Genomic DNA, 20,830 nt, shown 5'->3' with positions numbered 1-20,830 from the left:
TTTTTGTATTTTTCGTAGAGATGGGGTTTCTTTCTTTTTTTTTTTTGAGGTGGAGTCTCACTCTGTCACCCAGGCTGGAGTGCAGTGGCGTGATCTCGGCTCACTGCAAGCTCCACCTCCTGGGTTGATGTCATTCTTCTGCCTCAGCCTCCTGAGTAGCTGCGACTACAGGCGCCCGCCACCACGCCTGGCTAATTTTTTTGTATTTTTTAGTAGAGACGGGGTTTCACTGTGTTAGCCAGGATGGTCTCGATCTCCTGACCTCGTGATCTGCCCGCCTCGGCCTCCCAGAGTGCTGGGATTACAAGCGTGAGTCACTGCGCCTGGCTGAGATGGGGTTTCTTTCTTTTTTTTTGAAATGGATTCTCTCTCTGTCACCCAGGTTGGAGTGCAGTGGTGTGATCTCAGTTCACTGCAACCTCTGCCTCCTGGGCAAGCGATTCTCTTGCCTCAGCCTCCCGAGTAGCTGTGACTACAGGTGCGTGCCACCACACTAGGCTAATTTTTTGTATTTTTTTAGTAGAGATGGGGTTTCACCGTGACCTCATAATCTGCCCGTCTCAGCCTCCCAAAGTGCTGGGATTATAGGCATGCACCACTGCACCCAACCAAGATGGGGTTTCATCATGTTGGCCAGGCTGGTCCGGAACTCCTGGCCTCAAGTGATCTGCCTCCTCGGCCTTCCAAAGTGCTGTACAGGTGTGAGCCATTGTGCCCGGCCACTCCTGCAGTTTCATTTCAGAATCCTGAACCCTTCACCCCTTGACTACACCAGAGACTGGGAAGACCTCTGCCTCAGAGCCCTGGGGGAGGCCTGGCTGGAATCCAGAGCCTTGGCCTGGTCCTGTACTATGAGCTAAGTAAATTCCAAAGAGCCCCACTTGAGACATTGACTTCAGAATCCAGACCTGATCCTTTCTGGGAACAGGGAGAATAGAGAGCCCGGGTGGTTGTCGTCAGCCAGTGCAGGATCTATGTAGTGCATGGTGCGGACCAGGAGGGCCTGCTGGCAGCCGCATGGCCACTAAACCAAGGGGTGCCTCGAACCAAGAAGGGGACACTGGTTTCTCATTTCAGGAAGCCAAGGGCAGGGACCCAGGCTGGCCGAAGGAGTGGCACTCCTACGCAACAGACCACCACAGTGTTTCTTGGACTCCGTTTCCCTTTATTCTTCTCTCTCCATGCCCTGCCCCGCGCCCCATATCCCCCTGCTGGTCAGTTGAGTTTCCCGGTCTGGCTCCTGTGCAGGGAGGGCCTTGAGGAGGTGGTGGAAGCCGGTGGCAGCGAGCTGGACCTGGCTCCGCTCTCCTGCACCTGCCGCTTCAGCTCCAGGCTGTCGTACACCTGATAGTTGGCATTGCCCCCTGGATTCCGGCTGAGTGGGACGAACATGGTCGGGGGTGGGGCAGGATCTGCAACCTGGACTTTGGGCCGGGGCTTGGAGGAATGGGGAACCCGTACTGAGCCTGGGGCTGGGGTCCGTTGGTGGGAGGCCTCGCCCAACACCGTGAGGGAGGCAGAGGTAGTCAGAGGACGCCGGGCGGGCAGAGCCTCAGCCCAGTCGGCTGCCCAGCGCTGCACTTCATGGGGGTCCCGGGAGCTGTAGCCCAAGGGTTCCGTGGATGGCTGGGGGCTGCGGTGGGACTGGCCGTGAGTGTGACCAAGCAGACTCCGCCGGTGGGACTGTGGGGAGTGGTGCTCCCGGCAGCCCTGGGCCTCGGGCCGGGCGTTCCGGGACACCAAGTTAGGGGGGCGCTCAAAGCCCTCCATGCCACGCCGCCGCTGATCCCAGGAGTCATACAGTGTCCAGCCCACTGAGGGGTAAGGGCTGTGCCCCCTGGGGACCCAAGCGGGGTTAGGGGGCAGCCGGCGGGGAGGTGGTGGAGACGAGACCCACTGCTCAGCCTCCACATTGCCCCACAGTCGGGACTGGGAACCGTGGGGCCCATAGGACTGCAGCCTCAGCTCAGACTTGGCCTCTACACGCTTGGGCATGCAGCGCAGCTCAGGTGACAGGTAGAGAGAGGGTGGTGGCAGACTGGCCAGGATACCACCCTGGTGGCCCCACAGTCCCACATTGGAGGGCAGACCGGCTCTCTGATAAAACCCACCCCAGCCGCGACGTGGGTACTTGGGATGCGGGAAGGGCAGGTTGTCCTGCTCCTCCAGGTAGGACTCCAGGTCCTCCTGATCAAAGAAGGGCACTCGGCGTCGTGGTGACATCTTTCGGCTGCGATGTGGGTGATAGAAGACTGAGCGGCTATGGGGGATTTGTCTGTAGTTCTGCGACTGCTGCTGGTGGTTGCAGCAGCGACGGCGACCACGGCGGGCGTGGGGGCGGCGGCGGCGGCGGCGATGATGAAGACAGCAAAGACTGCTGCTGTGATGGCTGGAGAAACGGTGGCAGGAGAAAGAGGAGTACCGTGTGGGTCGGGCCATCTTCACCTGCACAGGGTCCAGGATGCAGTGGATGTGGACGTCCTGAGCCTTGTCTGGGGGACCACTGGGGGGACTTTCGCTGGCCTGAATTTCATCTGGGGAAGGCAAGAATCTATGAAGTCAGGGCAATTGTCAGAAGAGCTCAATGTTGGGAACACTGGGGCCTGGGTTTCTAGGGCCATTGTCAGGGGCGGGGATGGGGGTCCCCTACCTCTCCAGCAGCCACACTTACTTTTCCGAGTAGTCCAATCAATCATCTTGTCTAAGGCGTTCTGGAGTCCATGCCACATCTGGGGCAGAGTGGCAGAGAGTGAAGGCCAGGCCCTCCACACCCAGCACCACCACCCCTGCCCCTGCCCCAGTCTAGACCGCACCTGCAGGTGGAGATGTAGGCTGCAGCTGGCTCCCACCCTCAGCCCTCTTCACCCCCAGAGATGGTCCACAATCATCACTGACCATAGTTGTCACGTTGATGCCAATGTTGACAAGAACGATGAGGCCCAGCAGCAGGAATAAGATGTCCTCGGCATCGTGGGGGCTTTCTTGGTATTGATTGCAACATCCCAGGGTGTTATGCCATAGCTGGTTTTCCATGGAGGGGGGGGTCCTAGGGCCACCTGGGCCACCCCCCTCCACCCCCACCCCTGGCCCCAACCCACACTGCACTCGTGCCAATCCCCGGAGATCACTACAAGCTGGTAAGGGAGCCAGGTCACAATGAGGCAAGCTAGCGAGAGTCACAATGTAGAGGTGGCAGCTTTTATCCATTCTGCTGGTCCCTTCTACCACCATCTCCAGCCGTGGCTCCTACTTGGTAGAGCCCAGTCCCCAGATATCCCAGATCTTAGTCTGTTCCTCTGTCTCCATGAGGCTTGCTTAACCCCACACCTGGTTCCTGAGCTGAAGACAAGGTAGTTAGAGAATGACAGTCATCACAGGGGTTGAAGCATGCATAAGATATGTCCTGTTTCATTGTTCTTTTGAGATATTATGGCAACTTACATAGCCTGTTGGTGTGCCTTCCCCCATGATTACTTTGGGGCCAGCAGCTAGGGTGACTAGATGGGCGGGTGACACTAAGAGTCCCCTCAGGCATCACCCTGCTGTACTAGTCCCTCCCTACTCTGTCCATTTCCCTGTCAAAATTCCTCTAGCTCCCATCTCTGCCCCACTCTTCCTGGCCAGAGACTCCAGCCCTAGGTGTTGGTGGTCCGTGAGCCCACCAGCCCCTTCGTCACACTGACGTCTGCCTCACTGAGGTTGCTGCCTCTGCCAGGAACCAACCCCAGCCGTGATTTCTCCATCCTAACCACCTGCACTCCCACCAACCCACCCTTACATGGTGAAAAATAGTTAAGCTACTACCTTAGGAAAACCCGGGCTGGGCACAGTGGCTCATGCCTGTAATCCCAGCACTTTGGGAGGCCGAGGTGGGTGGATCACCTGAGGTCAGGAGTTCCAAACTGGCCAACATAGTGAAACCCCGTCTCTATTAAAAACACAAAAATGGCCGGGCGCGGTGGCTCAAGCCTGTAATCCCAGCACTTTGGGAGGCCGAGACGGGCGGATCACAAGGTTAGGAGATCAAGACCACCCTGGCGAACACGGTGAAACCCCGTCTCTACTAAAAATTACAAAAAAACTAGCCGGGCGAGGTGGCGGGTGCCTGTAGTCCCAGCTACTCGGGAGGCTGAGGCAGGAGAATGGCGTGAACCCGGGAGGCGGAGCTTGCAGTGAGCCGAGATCTGGCCACTGCACTCCAGCCTGGGTGACAGAGCAAGACTCCGTCTCAACCAAGCAAAAAAAAAACAAAAAAAAAAAACACAAAAATTAGCTGGGCGTGGTGGTGCATGTCTGTAGTCCCAGCTACTCGAGAGGCTGAGGCAGGAGAATCACTTGAACCCAGGAGGTGGAGGCTGCAGCAAACTGAGATCTCGCCATTGCACTCCAGCCTGGGTGGCACATCGAAACTCTGTCTCCCAAAAGAAAGAAAGAAAGAAAGAGAGAGAGAGAGAGAGAGAGAAAACCCGCCGTGGCTCACGCCTGTAATCCCAGGCAGGTGGATCACCTGAGGTCAGGAGTTGGAGACCAGCCTGGCCAACATGGAGAAACCTCTACTAAAAATACAAAAATTAGCTGGGCGTGGTGACGGGTGCCTGTAATCCCAGCTACTTGGGAGGCTGAGTCAGGAGAATCACTTGAACCTGGGAGATGGAGGTTGCAGTGAGCTGAGATTGTGCCATTGCACTCCAGCCTGGGTGACAGAGCTTGACAGTCTCAAAACAAACAAACAAACAACCCAACAACAACAACAAAAAACACATGCAATAAACAAAGCACAAAATAGATGTAATTGTTAATATGCCAAAAAGAGTGTTTGACTTAAAACAGGGGCATCACTGGGGTCTGTGGCACCCTGGAGACTGCAAGCCATTTGTTCACACAGTGAACCACTCAGCAGAAAGAAAGGCCAGTAAGCATTTCCCATCCAGCCTCCAAACACATAGTAGATGTTCAATATATATCCACTGAATGCAATCCATTGAAAATGATCAGTAACATTAGTTGAATGAGAGAAGCAGGGCCATTTGCAAACGGTCCATCTGCTCACATTCCAGGAATCTGTCTAGAGTGAAAGGTGAAGTCCAGTTCCCTCAGCCCGGGCTCATGCACCTGGTTGCTTGTTCCCAAGTGGTGTGTGTGTGCATGTGCTTGTGATCCCAGTTGTCTAGGAGAAGGGCAGGGCCTGAGTTTGAGTTTCTGAGTTCACACGGCGAACTGGGGAAGGTGGGAGATTCTGGTGGGTCACGCTGGCTCTGCAGCAATGGGATGGAGCATCTGAAGCCATGAGCTTGATCCTCAGTGTCTGTGTAACCATGTGCAAGACGCTTAGCTTCTTTGAACTTAGTCTCCTCACTGGTGACATAGTGAATTAATCAAAGGAGTGAGGTCACAGAGGGCTGTGATGTTACAGTGAGGTACCTCTTGAGGGAGTCCCCAATACTTCTTTTATTATTTTGAGATGGAGTCTTGCTCTGTCACTCAGGTTGGAGTGCAGTGGTGCCATCTCAGCTCACTGCAAGCTCCACCTCCCGGGTTCACGCCATTCTCTTGCCTCAGCCTCCCTAGTAGCTGGGACTACAGGTGCCTGCCACTGTGCCCGGCTAATTTTTTTTTTTTTTGTATTCTTTAGTAGAGACAGGGTTTCACCATGTTAGCCAGGATGGTCTTGATCTCCAGACCTCATGATCCACCTGCCTCGGCTTCCCAAAGTGCTGGGATTACAGGCGTTAGCCACCGCGCCCAGCCAAGGGGCCTCCCAATATTTCATCCTCTGCTCCAGTCCTTCTTGAGTATAGGATCTTCAGGGTGAATAGGGAACTGTGAGGGACTAGACGCCCTCTCAGCCATCCCTCCCTAAATAAATAGGGCTTACGTGGGAACCAGGCCTCACCTGTGGCTGCAGCCTAACCCTGAGCTCTGGCAGGCACCAGCCTTCTAAGGAGCTAGGGCCATGGAGATGGAGATCTCTCCTGTAGTGCAGGACTGCACTACAGGACCTGGAGTAGAATTTAGGGGCTTCTCCGTGCACTAAAGAAAACAAGGTATTAACGGGCGCGGTGGCTCAAGCCTGTAATCCCAGCACTTTGGGAGGCCGAGATGGGTGGATCACGAGGTCAGGAGATCGAGACCATCCTGGCTAACACGGTGAAACCCCGTCTCTACTAAAAAATACAAAAAACTAGCCGGGCAAGGTGGCGGGCGCCTGTAGTCCCAGCTACTCGGGAGGCTGAGGCAGGAGAATGGCGTGAACCCGGGAGGCGGAGCTTGCAGTGAGCTGAGATCCGGCCACTGCACTCCAGCCTGGGTGACAGAGCGAGACTCTGTCTCAAAAAAAAAAAAAAAAAAAAAAAAAGAAAACAAGGTATTAACGGGGCATGGTGGTGCCTGTTGTCCCAGCTACTCAGGAAGCTGAGGCAGGAAGATTGCTTGAACTCAGGAGGTTGAGTCTCCAGTGAGCCATGATTGCACCACAGCCTGGGTGACAGATCAAGACCCTGTCTCAGAAGAGGGTAGGAAACAGGCCCGGCACAGTGGCTCACGCCTGTAATCCCAGCACTTTCAGAGGTTGAGGTAGGCGGATCAATTGAGCCCACGAGTTTGAGACCAGCCTAGGCAAAGTAGTGAAACCCAATCTCTACAAAAACTAGTGGCGCAGCCAGGGAGGGGTGGCCTACACCTATTATCCCAGCGCTTTGGGAGGCCGAGGAAGGCAGATCACCTGAGGTCAGGAGTTCAAGACCAGCCTGGCCAGCACATGACGAAACCCCATCTGCACTAAAAATACAAAAATTAACCGGTCGTGGTGGTTCACTCCTGTATTCCTAGCTACTTGGGAGGCTGAAGGCAGGAGAATTGGTTGAACCTGGGAGGCAGAGGTTGCAGTGAGCCAAGATTATGTCATTGCAGTCCAGCCTGGGTGACAAGAATAGGACTCTGTCTTAAAAACAAAAACAACCACACACACACAAAAAAACCAACCAAACAAAAAACAACAACAAAAACAAACAACTAGTGGCCCATGCCTGTAGTCCTAGCTACTCAGGAGGCTGAGGTGGGAGGCAGTTGGGACTGCAGTGAGCTGTGATTGCACCACTGCACTCCAGCCTGGGCAACAGAGCAAGACCCTGTCTCAAAAAAAAAAAAAAAAAAAAAAAAAGAAAAGGAAAGAAAACAAGGTAGAGGCAGGTGACAGCCTTGGAACCCAGAGGGCCTGGGAAAGGCTGAGGACAGGGATAGGCCTTTGAGGCAAAAGGTTGATGAGGGTCCTCAGGGCTCAGGGCCCTGTGGCCAGGGACAGCATTCTCTTCACAGCCACAGCTTCTAGGTGTTGTGTGGGCCCTGGCACCCCAACACCACCACAGATCACCTCCTCTCTCCTTTTTATTTTTTTCCAGTCACCTCCCAGTCAGGGAACGGTACACCCAATTCTTGCTTGTCCCCTCGGCAGTGCTGGATCCGGAGGCCAGAGGGTAGCAGCGGGACAGGGCCTCCACCTCCCGGGTCAGTTCCCGTAGCCGCCGCCTCACGTCCCGGGCATCATACACTATTCGGCCTGAGGAGCGGCACCGGGAAAATTCAGGGACGACTGCTGGGCCCAGGATGGGAGCTGGGACAGGCTGGTACTGAGCCGCCTCTGCCTCTGGCACCGCCCCCTCCCCACTGTTCTTGTGGCTAGGAGCCTCAGGGCTGGGAGGTGGGGGGTTCACAGAATACACATAGGCCCTTAGGCCCAGCTCGGACCGCATGTCTGTTTTGAGGGGCCTTTCCTCTATGGTAGGCTGGAAGCGGATGGTCTGGGGAGGGGGCTCCTGGGGGTCCTGAGTCCAGGGAACCCAGGTCCCCTGAGTGCGTTGGAAGCCTTCCCAGTCCTCAGGGCCATCCCAGTGGTAGGAGCAGATGGCTGGGTACTGATAGGGCTTCTCATCATCAGTGTCAGGAGCCCAAGCTACTGGGCAGTGAGCACAGTGTGTGGGAGAGCCTCGACGGCGATGGCGGCGAGCTGGGGGCGGGGTCACAGTCATCTTCACAGGGTCCATGGTGCACCGAAGATGGACTGCAGGGGAACTCTGCTTTTTAGAGGGCTGGGTCTGCTTTCCGAGTGAGGATGACTTAGGAGCGTCTGTGGATGGGGAGAGGTGAGACTAGTGGGGAGGCCAGCTCCTACAGGCATGGAGAGGCAGGGCCCAGAGAGGGCAGTCGCACAGCTATGGTGTCCGAGAGGGGCGAGCAAGAAGGGAAGGGCCTAATTTAGGGCTGAGGCTAGAGTGCCTGATTTCTGCCCCTCCTGTGCCCCAGTCCCCACACCTGCTTACCTTTCTCACAAATGGTATCATGGAACACTTGGTATAAGACGCCACGGAATCGGCTCCAGAGCTAGGTGGGGGAAGACACAGTGATCCCAGGCAGGCCCTGGCCGGCAGGCCTGCCCCCACCATCCCACCAGCTCCCTCCCACCCGGCCCCACCCTGACCAGGGTCACTATATTGATGCTAATGTTAATGCAGATGATGAGGCCCAGCAGCAACAGGACAGAGTTGCCCAGGTCCTGGCAGCTGTTGCTGTTGCAGTTGTGATACGAGGCCCAATCGGGCCTCGGCCGCTCAGCCATGGCCATGGGGTCCCTAGGACCACCAGGGCCCTTACGCCCCCAGCCCACTGTGCCCACAGTGTCCACTGACTGCCTGCCTGTCCCTGAGGGTCTTGGGAGTGAACGGGTCACAATGGTGCCAGGCCACTCCCCTACAGTGTGCCAAGGGACTACCCTGAGTCCTGGACCTGTGGCTGACCCTCTTGCCTGAGCCCAGGCCTTGGCAGAGAACACGCCTCTCGCCTCACATGCCTCTGCTGAGTTAGCTGCCTACACCAGCCCACTGGGCCTCCGGCCTGTTTGACATCTGTCCCCATCAGCCCTGTCCTTCCATTACAGAACGACACCAGGCTCCAGTCTCGGCATAGACATGGGTCCTGACGTTCACTTGCCAGACATATTACCGTGGCAACCAGACCCCAGCACCCACTCCCCCTTCCTCTCAGACCTCAGAGCTGGTCACTGAAAAGAAGGGCTGGGGGTCAGGACCCCTCCTCCCTCGTCATTTCCCCAGGGCTTGTTTCTTCAGAGACTGCCCTCCCCACAACAGAGCAGGCACAACCAACAGTTAAACTTTTATATTTACAATATTCTCTTCATCTTTTGCCAGGTTTAAAAATGTGTACAGAGCCGCAAAGGGTTGGGGTAGGGATAAGGGATTGTCGGGATTGTTTTGGGGAGAGGAGCTGGGTATTGGAGTCCGTGGCTGAATCATGGGGTCCCCCAGCCCCCCTCCCATGCCCCAATTTGGGGGGCATCTGTCTACAGGGTTCAGGGCCCAGGTCTCTAGCATTTGGAGGGCATGGCTGTTTGGAGAGGAGCTAGACCAGGCAGGGGAAAGGATCAGAAAAGAACTAATTTTCCATGGATGGAGGTAGGAGGAGAAGGGATAGTCAGGAGGCAAAGTTCTGGGGACTCAAGACCAGGGATTCTGGATTTGGGTGTCAGTGGAAGACAGCACCCCAGCCCCTATTCAAGTTTGGCACTAACACCCCACAAAATGCCAGCAGATGAGGACTCTCCCCTCGTCCACTGTGTCCCTTAAGCCCTTCCAGACATCATTCTTTTCCCAGAGGCCCTCTGGGGAGTCACCTCACACATTTCAAATTCTTCCTGCTGGTGTCTGCCCAAGCCCCATCCCCACTGCCCCCTCCATCTGTTCCTCAGCACCGCTGACCTCATTCTCCCCAACCTGTCCGGTGAGACCTTCCTCCCCGCTGCCTCCCCTCCACCCTTCAAGACTCCTTTCTTTCAGCCAAGGAGGGGGCGCGGGTCAGAGAAGGGTGGTGAGCTGAGGAGAGGGCTGGTCTGGCACTGAGGTGGGGACAGCTTCAAAGAGAGTGACGGAGGTGAAGGGGAACGGGGAACTGAGGCAGGGCAGGGGAGACATGGTGAGGAGAAGGGGCACAGGCGGGAGCCCCCTCATGTGCCACATCCCTCACCCTGTATCCTGCTTGCCCTTAGTTTCCCCTGCCCTGCCTGGGACTGGGAAATTCTTGGCACATTTTGGGGGTCTTTCCGCTCAAATCCACCTACACAGTTTGGCACGGATGAGCAACGCTCTGAGGCCTGAGGAAAAGGCTGTCCTCGGACCCCAGTGAGGGCTTTGGTCAAACATGCATGGCCTCTGCGGTGGGTACGTTGCCATGCCCCCACCCCCAACTCGGGAGCAAGGGCTGGGCCTCCTCCAGGTTTGTTCACCCTCCTCAGTTCCTGCCAACTAGAAGTCTGTGCTCACCTGCCATGTGAGGAGAAACTGAGTGCTGGGCCTGAGGCCTGGGGGAGGCAGGGAAGTGCTGGGAAGAGAGGGGCCGGCTGCCACATGCAAGAACATGTTTCCACTCAGAGAAATGCGTCCTGGACCACGGGAAAAGAAGCTTCCAGGCAGCACCGGGATGCGTGGACTCCTCCCTCCCCCGGCAGGAAATCTGTGTCTGTCCTCTCTGGAAGGTGAGGGCCTCCCTGGCAGAACGTGCTTCATCTGACTTGTGCCAAGGCGGGTGCGGGGGGAACATGCTTCGCCGGGGTGGGGGCAGGGGAGGCAGGGGCGAGGGGACTGTGATTTCCTCGCTGCTTCCCAGGCTCCGTCCTCTGTGGTCTGGTGGCCAAGGGTCACTGTTTGTGAACACACCACTTCCAGGGTCTCCAGGGGGAGGGAGAGGGGAGGAGGTGGGAGAAGGGATGAGGGAACAGGATTCTGGGGTACAAATCCCCACAGAAATTCTTTGAGGGGGCCAACATGTGTCCAGGGCGGCAAAAAAAACCTCACCCTGCACATGGGAAAACACACCCCGTTGTGAGAAAGCACACCTCCACGCGGGAAAACACCACATTCCACACGCCGAAGACGGGTGTCCCAGTGGAGGGGAGAAAACGCCCCCCAGTTGTTCAAAGGCCCAGGTCCAGAGAAGAGATGGGGCTTCTCTGCGTGGGAGAGACACGCACCCCAGGGAGGGATCCCATGTCCACCTCAGTGCTGCTGGATGGCGTGACGACTCCACAGGAGAAAAGCCAGTTGCCAAGTTCTCCTCCCTGCCTTCGGAGTGGCCGGGCCAGGGAGGGCCGGGGAGGAGGGCCTCCCCACGCCGCCCCCTATACCCGAGTGGTGGAGTGGGGGTGGGGTAGCGTGTTGTTGTGGCTGGTAGCAGTGGGAGGGGGCGGGGGGAAGGGCCCGAAGGGATGAAGGGATGGGGGCGGTGGGGGTGGCGGTGGCCCCAGGCCACTGGGCAGCAGGGTCAGGGCCCCGGGGGCCAATAGAGGCACATCGTCCGGTGCCCGGCGCAGGGCCAGGGTGTAGTCGGGCGGGCAGGCAGGGCGCAGAGCCTCTGCAGGGTCCGCCCCGACGCCACCACCCCGCTTCAGCTGCAGTGACACCAGCTCCTCCTCTGGTGGCAGCTCACGGCCCGCAGTGGGGAGCAAGGGGCCCCCACCGGGCACGCCAGAGCCTGAGCCGCCAGGTGGGCTAAGCCGCCTGCACCGCAGCTCCTGCCGCCGGTCCCGCTTGTAGTAGAGGGCAGCAAAGGCCAGGATGTTGAGGAAGAGGAGGGAGGCACCCACGGCCACGGTGACGCTCAACTCCGTGGAGTAGTCCCGCGAGTCCCCGGGGAAGCGGTCGTAGGCCCTCGGGCCGGGCTCGGGCTCAGGCTCGGGAGGCAGGGTGGCGGGCGGCGGGGGCCGACGTGTGCCCGGGGCGCCAGCAGGGGGACGAGGCGGCCAGCGCGTGGCGTAGGGAGGCAGGCGCGTGGTGGTGGTGAAGAGCTCCGTGTGCAGGTTGTGCAGGTGGGGCACGAGCTCCAACCAGAAGGCCACCTTGTTGGCGCGGTAGTTGTCACGTACACGTGGCTTCAGGCCTATGTGCAGATACTGCTTCTCCTTGCTGTTGAATTTGCTCCATACCACCTCCTCGAAGCGATTGGGCTTAGTGTGAATGAACTTGGTATCCTGCGGCACTGGCTGGTTGGGGTCCCTGTGGGCACAGGAGGGCAGGGAAAGGAGGAGTGAGGGCAAGGCTCTGAAGGAGGGTGGGTGGCAGTGGGAAGGGAGCCAGACAGAGATGCAGAGAGACAGGGGGACAGCAAGAAAGCCAGAGAAAAAGTCACAGAGGCAGAGAGACATAGATGGAGATGAAGAGACAGAGAAACTGCAGGAGACAACGCCAGAGAGACAAATAGGGATGGAGACAGCCAGCCAGAGATAGCCAGAAATGCGGGCAGAGGGGCAGGGACAGACACAGAGATAGTCCCGGAGAAGCAGAAGCTGAGCCTGAATGAAACAGAGACAGGGTCAAAGACATGGGAGGGACAGCCAGAGACAGAGACACAGCGAGGCTGAAATCAGCCGGCAGCCGGAGACAGCGAAAAGTAAACAGACGTAAGAGAGCAGCAGAGGGAAGGGGAGAAGAGCTGTCAGTGGATTTCCAAAGAGAGACAGAGACAGAAGTGAAGAGACAGACACAAACTCTTGCACACACTCAGACACACACACCTGAGCAGTCAGCCAGAGGTGCAGAGCTCTAGGGAGGTTGGGCAGGGGGGATCAGGCAAGGAGGGAGACATGGACGCCAAGCCAAAACCACCGAATGGGCCCCCTACTCCCCAGAAAGAACAGGGGCCTCTCTGTCTGATACTGCTGAGTCTCCAACACTCAACTCAGTGCCTAGCACAGAGGTGTCTGGGTTGCTTTCACTCGATCAAGAGAGCGGGCCAGAGTGAGTGCCTTAACAGAGGAATGGTGGCCACGTGAAGGAAGGAGGGCCCGCCAAGCCCCACCCAGCCCCACCCAGCCCCTCTGGCCCTCACCCAGTCTTGGCAAAGTTGGTCCAGTAGGTCATGACCACGGCACTGAGCATGACGTCATTCTTGGAGAAGTTGCAGGGGAAGAGGTCGGTGGCACCCACCATGGGCACGCCAAAGACATAGGGCAGTTCATCCCCGTGAGCCGCATCTGCCCACTCAGGCCGGCCCTCCGCCTGGCAGTGGTGGTAGAAGGTGTAAAAGTAGACAGGAGACTGGTAGTCGGCGTGCAGCTTGGCGGTGGCCACAGCTGGTGCCACCCATTGGTGGTCAGTAAAGAGCGCCAGCAGGGTTTTGCGGCGCATTTCGCCATTGTCCCGGTCGGCCCAGTCTGTGTACATAAACTTGATGGTCTCCCGAAGCACATCCTTGCCTTCCGGGTAGCCATACAGGTTGTCCACAAAGTTGGAGACAGTGAAGTCGAAGGCGCTGGCAGACACCCCGTCCTCGCTCTCTGCAGAGTCCTCCACGAACTTGAGGCCCTCTCCCTGGTTGACGCCGATGAGCATGTCATAGTTGAGGAATTCTCCCTGCTGCATGAGGATCTCAGGGTCATCAGGGACCACGTCGCCGTCCACCACGGGCCCAAAAGCGATGTGGTAGCTGGGGAGAAGCGGTCAGGGTCTCACCACCTGCTCACTGGCCTCCTCTTGGCCCGTGGCCTGCTAAGCCCACATACAGATGCTTCCCTCTACCTGCAAGACCCTTCTTCCCTACTTGAAATCCTCCAGTGGGTCCTTTGGGGGATCTGGCCTCTCCGAAGTCTTCCCAAAGCACTTCACGGCACCCTGTGCTCACCTGCTCTGTCTGAGCACCTCCACTGAAGGAAGGCTTGAGAGAGGAGGCCGCCTACTGGGCGCCTGAAGCCCATTTCTCCTTGCCAAAGGAGATGCCCACAGGCACTTCTCACCTCAGCCTCCTTGGAACCAGCAAGGAGAGTGAAGGCCTGGACCCAGCCCTCTCCCATCCCATACCGGGCAGGCTGCACGTCCTGGTCCACCAGCTCCCGGGAGGGCTTCCGGCGCAGACACTCCACAGCTTCAGCGCTGTCCTCTCGGTCACAGCCCACCTTGGCTGCCAGCAGCCGCGTGTACTTGAGCGGCTGGTAGTTGACAGACCAGCTGGAAATGGCGGTGCCACTCTGGGCGATGGCCTTCTGGAACAGCCCTGGTGGGACAGGCTGACCTCAGGCCAGGTTGTGAGGACTAGCCTGAAGGAGAAGGGGGAGCTGGCAGGGTCGGGAAGGGTGGGACAGGCTGGGACACTGCTGGTACCTTCTGAATGGTGGGAGAGGATCAGAAGGTTGACGCAGGAGGCCCCTGCCCCAGACCCAAAGATGGTGATACGCTCGGGGTCGCCCCCAAAGTGGGCGATGTTTTCACTGAGCCAGCGCAGGGCCTGGATCTGGTCCAGGAGCCCATAGTTGCCTTTTGCAGCCTGGTCCCCGGTGCTGAGAAAACCTGGGAGTAGAGAAGAAGAGGGCTCCCTGGAGGTGCCACAGTGCCCCTGCCCTCTTTCTGGGCAGCTCAGTCCAGCCCAGAAGCCATTCTACTGGATGTGGACGAACCCTGCCCACCAGGCACACCTCCCAGACTCCCCCGATCCCCAGAGTTGGCTGCCCACCCTCACCGAGCACCCCAAGACGGTAGTTGAGCGTGGCTACAATGACGTTGCCGTAGGCAGCCAGGACTGAGCCATCGAACATGTTTCCGGTCCCCTCCATGTAGGAGCCGCCGTGGAGAAACAGCATCACAGGCTTCTTCCCAGGGTCACGGATATCTGCGTGGGGAGGGGGTGGGCAGGCGGGCCAGGGGGTCAGGGACAAGGACACAGTCAGACCGGAAGCAGCACCGCCCAGCTCCCAGGCCTGCTGAGGACTGGCCTGGAGCTCAGGGGACATGTCACTCCCATCCCTGGGGGGCAAGACCGGATTCCCCTCCTCCCTCCCCAGCTAGCCCTGGCAGACGGTCCCTCCCCACCCTCTGCCAGCCTTCCCCGAGGCACTTCTCCAATGTAGACCTTCCAAGAAACCCCATAGAGGCTGGGGGTGGGCAGTGGCCCCCCTTAGGGCATCTGCTGGATCCAGGGAACCCCCAACACCCCCCCACATAGGACATCTCCTTCCTGTCCCTGGGACAAGCAAGCTCCCGAGGCTAGAACTGGAGCTGGAGCTGCTGGGAGGGTCCTGGCATCTCCTCTGACTCAGGCCTTGGGCCTCCACTCCACATGGTACCCTGGTCGGTGAGTGAGGGGTGTCAGGCCTAGGGTCCCTGGTCTGTGGGTGAGGGGTGCCGGGCCTAGGGTCCCTGGGGCTTGGTCTCCTCCCCGCCCTAATTCCTTTCTAGGTCACCTCCCCAGTCACCATGGCAACCCCCAGCCTAATTACTGTGGCAGGAGGAGGAAGAGCCTGCTTAATGAAGCCAGGGTGCAGCTGAGTCTTGGATACCCCCAAACTGGCCTGAGCCCTGGGTTCTGCACTGGACTCCTTCCCGCCATACCCCCAGAGGATCCCCTGATCACTGCCACATGTGATCAGGTCCTTGGGTCGCTCCAGATTGGACTGAAGGGTGACTAATTCCAGAGGAGGTGGGAGTCTGAGAGTGCTTGCCAGGGTCCCCGAGGCTACAGTACCCTCCCCTGCCCCTGCAGCTCCCCATGATTCAGCCATAGTGCTAGGGCTGGGGTCACCCCGGCCCACAGGTCCTCCTCGTTCTTGACACCAGCCCTCCCTGCTAGCCTGGACACTCAGCAAACCAAAGCCAGGCCTGGGCCTCCACAGCTGGTCCCAGCGCCTCTGCCCACTTCCCTCATCCTGCTAGAAACATCCCTCCTGCCAGAAGGTCAACCTGCAGGTCACTAAGACATTCTCCTTGACCTCACAGACAGCTTCCTGCCTCCCATCCCTAAGACCCCCTCTGCAGCCCCCATGCTCCTGACTGCTTCCACCAGAGCTCCCAGGTGGGCAGCACCCTCGCTGTGTTCTCCCCAAATCCTGTCCTCTCCTTTGCTCCTGAACCTCAAGTGACCTCCCAGCAGTTTCAGGCTGGAATCTCCTTCCTTCCAAGGTCCTGTCCTAATTGTCCTCAGTTCTCCCATCCTCACCCCACCCCTCTCCCAGTGTGGGGGGAGGAGGGGTCAGAAAGGGAAGGAGCAGGAAGAGGGGCTGGGGCAACAAGAATTCAAAACCAACAACAAAAACAGGATCAAGAAAGAAGAAAGAAAGAAAGAAAAAAAAAAAACAACCAAAAAGCAAGAAGCTCTCGGGGCAGATTCAACAAGAAAAGAAAAAACAAAAAGATCCGTTTTGGAAAAAAAGAAAAAAAGAAAAAAATTCTTTGCATTTTTTTTTTCAAAATTTTGTGGTGAAACTTCAAGATATTGGGCCCTGCTTTCAAAAATTGTCAAATTCTTTCATTCACTTCAAATGTTTGCGTTTTCTGTGTCTGACAGGCTTTTGGAAATTGCAACAGGCTTCTGATGTTTCAATGGTGTCATCAATTTGCCAACTTTTAAATTTTTTTTGAACTGTTGTTTTGCTCCAATTTCAAATTGTTTTTTTCAAATGTTACATTTCACAAGTTTCAAAACTGTCCAGATTTCTTTCAAATTCTAAACATTTTATCCAAATCTTTTGAATTTCTTTTTCTGACATTCCAATTTCTTTTTGTTTTTCAGCTTATTTTCACCATGTTTAGCTTTTCTGGCAGGTTTTCTAGTGGGTCCAACATTGTTCAAATTTCGTTTGAAGTTTTCATAATTCTTTTTTCCAATTATTAAAAATTTTTCTTTTCTTTTCTTTTTCATTTTAGTTGGGAGAACGACTGAGGGGCCTTGAGGGCTGTGGGGACATTTAGTGAGGGGCAGGGCCATGAACTTCCTCTTATAAGCAACCACATGCAGCAGCGGGATTTTTAAATCTACCTGTGTCTGGCGGATTGAGCGTCGCCTCGTCACGTTTTTTTGTGAGCGGACCTAAGACCGGGAACACAAAACAGAGAAAAAAGGACAATTTTGTGGGGAAAGATGGGGGTCGGGGGGAGGTGGTGGATGGGGAGGGGAGGAGAGAAAGCAGAAAAGGGGAGGGTGGGGGAGGCAGAAAAAATAAGCCAAAAAAAGCAAAATTTGTTTGCAAGAAAAAGAAACCAAGAAAAGAGAAAAACGTTTCTACAACCCAATTTTGTTCCCCTCCCCGGAAAAAGTCATGCCCCAAAGAAAAGGCTGGTTTTGGGGGGGTGGGGTGCCTGAGTGGGCTGAGGCCTGTCTTAAGACATATCCACTTGGCTGGAAAGGTTTTGGCTTGTCGATGTGTTTGCTAATGGCTGGAAATGAAACAGTGTTAGAGGTGGGGTGGGAGGGGAGAGGAAGCCCACCCAGAGCCCCTGGGAGACCAAGGCCAGCTTGCCACCCAGGCCACCTCTCAGAAGGCCCCCTTCAGGGCCAGCGAAGCACCTGCCTGCCCCCACAAGGCTGTAGGGAGGAGAGACTGCAGCAGAAAAGACTCTGCTTCCCTCTGGACCACTCTGCAGGGCAGCGGGCAGGACAGGGTTGGGGGGCAGCCTGCCCCACAGCTCAGCCCCAGAAGCCTTCCGCTCCCCACTGTGGGGCTATGGGAAGGTCAGCTGGGGCTGCCTGCCCGCTACCCAGCCTCACCGCCAGTACTTCTCATCTATCCGTACTCACAGGCCTGGCTTCTCACCCCAGTCCCCAGTATGGGCAAAGCAGGGAAGGGGGTCATCAGGTCTTGCCCTCCGCTCCAGCTCAACCCTCCGCACTCCCCACAACCTCGTCCCTCACCCAGGCTTCCTCTCCTCCCCGCAAAATGGTGACTTTCCCACCAGGGCCACCAGCCACCGCCTCCCCTGCCCCTGCTCCACTGCCAAAAAGCACCCCCTTCCCCAACGGCCGAGTGGGTGGTTCAGTCCACAAACAGGGAACTAGAAACACAGTGCCCTGAGCCAGCCTGGCACACAGGTGCCAGCAGGTACCGGGAGCACCAGGTTCACCCAGTGTCAGGGCTTCCTCCAGATTACGGGATTGGTCAGGGGCGAGCTGGAGCCCAGAGGCCTGGGGGTTCCCCAAGGCTGATTGGTTTTTCCTCAGTGACACAGGGACTGGTACATGGGTCAAAGCCAAGGATGGGTCAAGGCCAAGGCAAGCTCTGGAAGGCGTCTCCTAAGTGGCAGTGATCGCCCCATGGGGACCCGCTGGGAACAGGACCTCTTCTTTGTGAGAGGATGGGGTGGGGACCAAGTCAGCAGGGCATGTGTGCACATGAGTCTATGAAGCGCGTGTGTGAGCGTGCCTGAGTCAACCTCTTCCTCCCAGAGCTGGTGTGAAGATTCAGTGAGATCACCTGAATGTGTCAGGCCCCAAGCAGGTCTGCAATAAGCAGTGGCTAAAAATACAGAAGGTGTGGGTAAGGGTGGTGTGGAGGCAGGGGCGGACAACTGTGTAGAGGTGTTGGGGTGGACAGTCCATTGGTGGCAAGTTCAGGGTGGATGTTTCACATGGGGGGTGATGAGACAGCACCCATGAGGGGGCTCTGGGGTGTGCAGAGCCTGTGTGAGAGTGGGGAGTGCTGGGATGGGCAGCCCGCGTGGAGGTGCTGAGGTGAAGGACTCACAATGGGGCAGGCGCTGGGATGGCAGGGGAGTGTGGCGTGCACGGCTCTCCTGTGGAGGGTGTTGTACTGGGGGGCAGGTGGGGCATGTACTGGGATAAATGGCTTATGGGGAACTAGGGTGCTTCAAATTCGAATAGGATTACAGTAGATGACGCTCTGTGCATTGTGCGTATGGGTTGTTGGGAGCAGTGGTTTATACGGAGATTGGTATGGCTAGGATGGGGGATACAGGGTGAATGGTCCATTTGGGAGGTATTGGGACAGACATGGGTGGGTGGAGGTGCATGAGATGTTCTGTGCTTGGCAGGAGCGGATTGTGGGTGCAGGGGGCATGGTGTTGGAGTACTTGTTCAGTGAGCAGGATGCAGGGTTGCCGGACATGTTTTCACCACCTGAGGTCGGGTGCGGATGATCCCTAGGTAGGAGTGGGGTAAACAATGATTGAGGAGTGTTGGGGGTGTTGGGGACTATGGTGTGAGGGGCCTGCTGAACACACAGCCCAGGCGTGCAGGGTTACTGGGGTATAAGGTGTACATGTGGATGTTCTTAAGGCACATGATCTGTATCCAGGGATGCTGAGGAGCACGGGTGTGTGTGGGTGACACGGTACGCAGTTTCAGAGATGTGCTGGGGGTGTGTGTGATATGAAAGTATTGGGAATTGTGACTGTGGGCTGCTGGAGCACAAGGTCAGTGTATAAGTTGGTTGGGTGATGATTTAAGTGTGGAGTAGCTGGGATCTGCAGTCTATTTCGGGACTTGAGCACGTGCCGTGGAGGTGCTGGGTGTGTACAGGGTACATTAGGGGCTCCTGGGTACCAGGCCTATGTGTAAGGTTGCTGGAAACATGGCCTGTGGGAAGCGTGGTGGCAGCGGATGGTCTCTATGCAGATGCTGCCATGTTTTGGAGTGGTGAGATGGGCGTCAGAAGAGCCATGGGGCAGGGGGGCGGGGCGGTGTTTGTGAAGCTGGTCTGCTGTGATGGCTGGAATCCACCTATTGCACCCTGTTCAGACTCCGGAAGGTGTTCTGATTAGTCTTGGAGTGCTGAGCATGGAGGGTGGAGAGCTGCACAGAGGGAGTGTGCCAGGGGCTATGAGCAGTCCTGTAGTGAACAAGAGTTCATTAAGAACAGAAGTTCGAGAGCCCCAGGGAAGATGGGTGGGCTGTGCTGTGAGCGCAGGGGCCCTCGACAAGGAGCTTCCCTGATCCTTCAGGGGAGTACAGGGCTCAAGGGAGAAGAGAAGGACATCGGTACCACTGCCAAGGCGCTCAGCTCAGGCAAGGGGCTCTGGACATGATGTGATAGGTGGAAGGCAGCCCTCACTGGCCAGGGGGAGAGGCAGAGCCTGCGTCGTCCTGAAGTGCAGATGTAGCTAACTGGGTATTCCACCAGGAACAAGCTCAGGTCTGGCAGCGGGAGGTGGGGCAAGGTTGGAGTGGGTGTCTGAGCAGAGGGTGGATCACCTGATTCCCCCTCCGTGTCCAGGTTGAGATTAGCTGGCAGACTGTGCCTCTTTGGGGAGAGAGTGGGTGAGCCTAGATCAGTGCCTGCTATCCCTACCGTGACCCCCTGTGGGTCTTATGGGGCAGCTGTCTGCAGGGTGTGTGCCTGGGACTGCCTGGAGGCACCCTTACAATCTTCAGGGGGCACGTAGAGGCTGCCGGGACACTCCGTCTCTCACTGCCCCTACAAAGGCCCAGCTCTGAGCCCGAGAGCGGTGCCAGTGCCTGAGGGTCTGCCTGTGCGTTTGTGGGCTGTGTCCACGGGGTGCCCGGCTTTGTGCCCGCGCCCTTACCGTCCTCGGTGGGCACGTAGAGGTTGAGGTACAGGCAGTCCTCGCTCTGGTTCTGCACGTAGGTGGCGGCCGCCTCCAAGTTGTCGGTGAACCACACAGGCAGCATGATGGCGGGCAGCGCCCCGTGCAGGTTCTGCGGGCAGGCGGGCGGCAGGGTGGTGGCGTTGCGCACGCCGGGCCACGAGGCAGGCGCCTCAGGCGGCTGGAAGCGGCGGGCGCCCAGGGGCGGCGTGGCGTAGGGCACGCCCAAGAACTGCACGACGGGGCCCAGGATCTCGTTGTTGAGCTCGCGCCGCACACCGCGCACTCGCCCGTAGGCCGTGTTCACCACCGGGAAGCGCTCCTCCCCAAGGCTGCCGAGGCCCAGGCCGGGGCCGCCCGGGGCGCCGCCGCCGCCGGGACCCCCTCCCCCCCGTTGAGCCCCCGCCAGCCCCACCAGACACAGCGCCAGGAGCCACATGCTGATCGGGGGACCCCCCCTCCCTCCCCGGGACCCCCCCCCTCGGAGAGAGAGAGAAGGGGGGGGA

At 57.6% G+C, this 20,830-nt stretch overlaps 3 protein-coding genes across 5 annotated transcripts; all 3 read right to left on the bottom strand.

The window, feature by feature from the left end:
• Positions 1 to 1,149: 1,149 nt before the first annotated feature.
• Positions 1,150 to 3,101, bottom strand: SPEM2 (SPEM family member 2). The gene is made up of 3 exons (XM_025361679.1): positions 2,896 to 3,101; positions 2,672 to 2,729; positions 1,150 to 2,534 (listed from the first exon to the last, which is right to left on the bottom strand). Exons 1-3 carry the CDS (start codon positions 3,031 to 3,033, stop codon positions 1,216 to 1,218), a joined length of 1,515 nt encoding a protein of 504 aa, XP_025217464.1. The 5' UTR covers positions 3,034 to 3,101; the 3' UTR covers positions 1,150 to 1,215.
• A 4,264-nt stretch (positions 3,102 to 7,365) lies between these two features.
• On the bottom strand, positions 7,366 to 8,636 carry SPEM1 (spermatid maturation 1). Its single transcript, XM_025361682.1, has 3 exons — positions 8,474 to 8,636; positions 8,316 to 8,376; positions 7,366 to 8,122 (listed from the first exon to the last, which is right to left on the bottom strand). The coding sequence occupies exons 1-3, from the start codon at positions 8,615 to 8,617 to the stop codon at positions 7,398 to 7,400; spliced, it is 930 nt and encodes a 309-aa protein (XP_025217467.1). The 5' UTR covers positions 8,618 to 8,636; the 3' UTR covers positions 7,366 to 7,397.
• Positions 8,637 to 9,158: 522 nt separating this feature from the next.
• Positions 9,159 to 20,830, bottom strand: NLGN2 (neuroligin 2). 3 transcript variants are annotated; one of them, XM_025361672.1, is made up of 7 exons: positions 20,304 to 20,830; positions 16,804 to 16,854; positions 14,512 to 14,661; positions 14,157 to 14,342; positions 13,857 to 14,049; positions 12,889 to 13,485; positions 9,159 to 12,056 (listed from the first exon to the last, which is right to left on the bottom strand). In XM_025361672.1, the coding sequence occupies exons 1-7, from the start codon at positions 20,761 to 20,763 to the stop codon at positions 11,183 to 11,185; spliced, it is 2,511 nt and encodes an 836-aa protein (XP_025217457.1). In that variant the 5' UTR covers positions 20,764 to 20,830; the 3' UTR covers positions 9,159 to 11,182. The 3 variants fall into 3 exon arrangements, with proteins under 3 accessions (XP_025217457.1, XP_025217458.1, XP_025217459.1); XM_025361673.1 differs by lacking the exon at positions 16,804 to 16,854 and having other exon boundaries at positions 11,183 to 12,056; positions 13,857 to 14,067; positions 14,148 to 14,342; XM_025361674.1 differs by lacking the exon at positions 16,804 to 16,854 and having other exon boundaries at positions 11,183 to 12,056.

Source organism: Theropithecus gelada, chromosome 16 (genome assembly GCF_003255815.1).
Source record: "Theropithecus gelada isolate Dixy chromosome 16, Tgel_1.0, whole genome shotgun sequence".
Taxonomy (NCBI): domain Eukaryota; kingdom Metazoa; phylum Chordata; class Mammalia; order Primates; family Cercopithecidae; genus Theropithecus; species Theropithecus gelada.
Note: the sequence above shows the minus strand (reverse complement) of the source record. Positions and strands in the feature narration are given on the sequence as shown.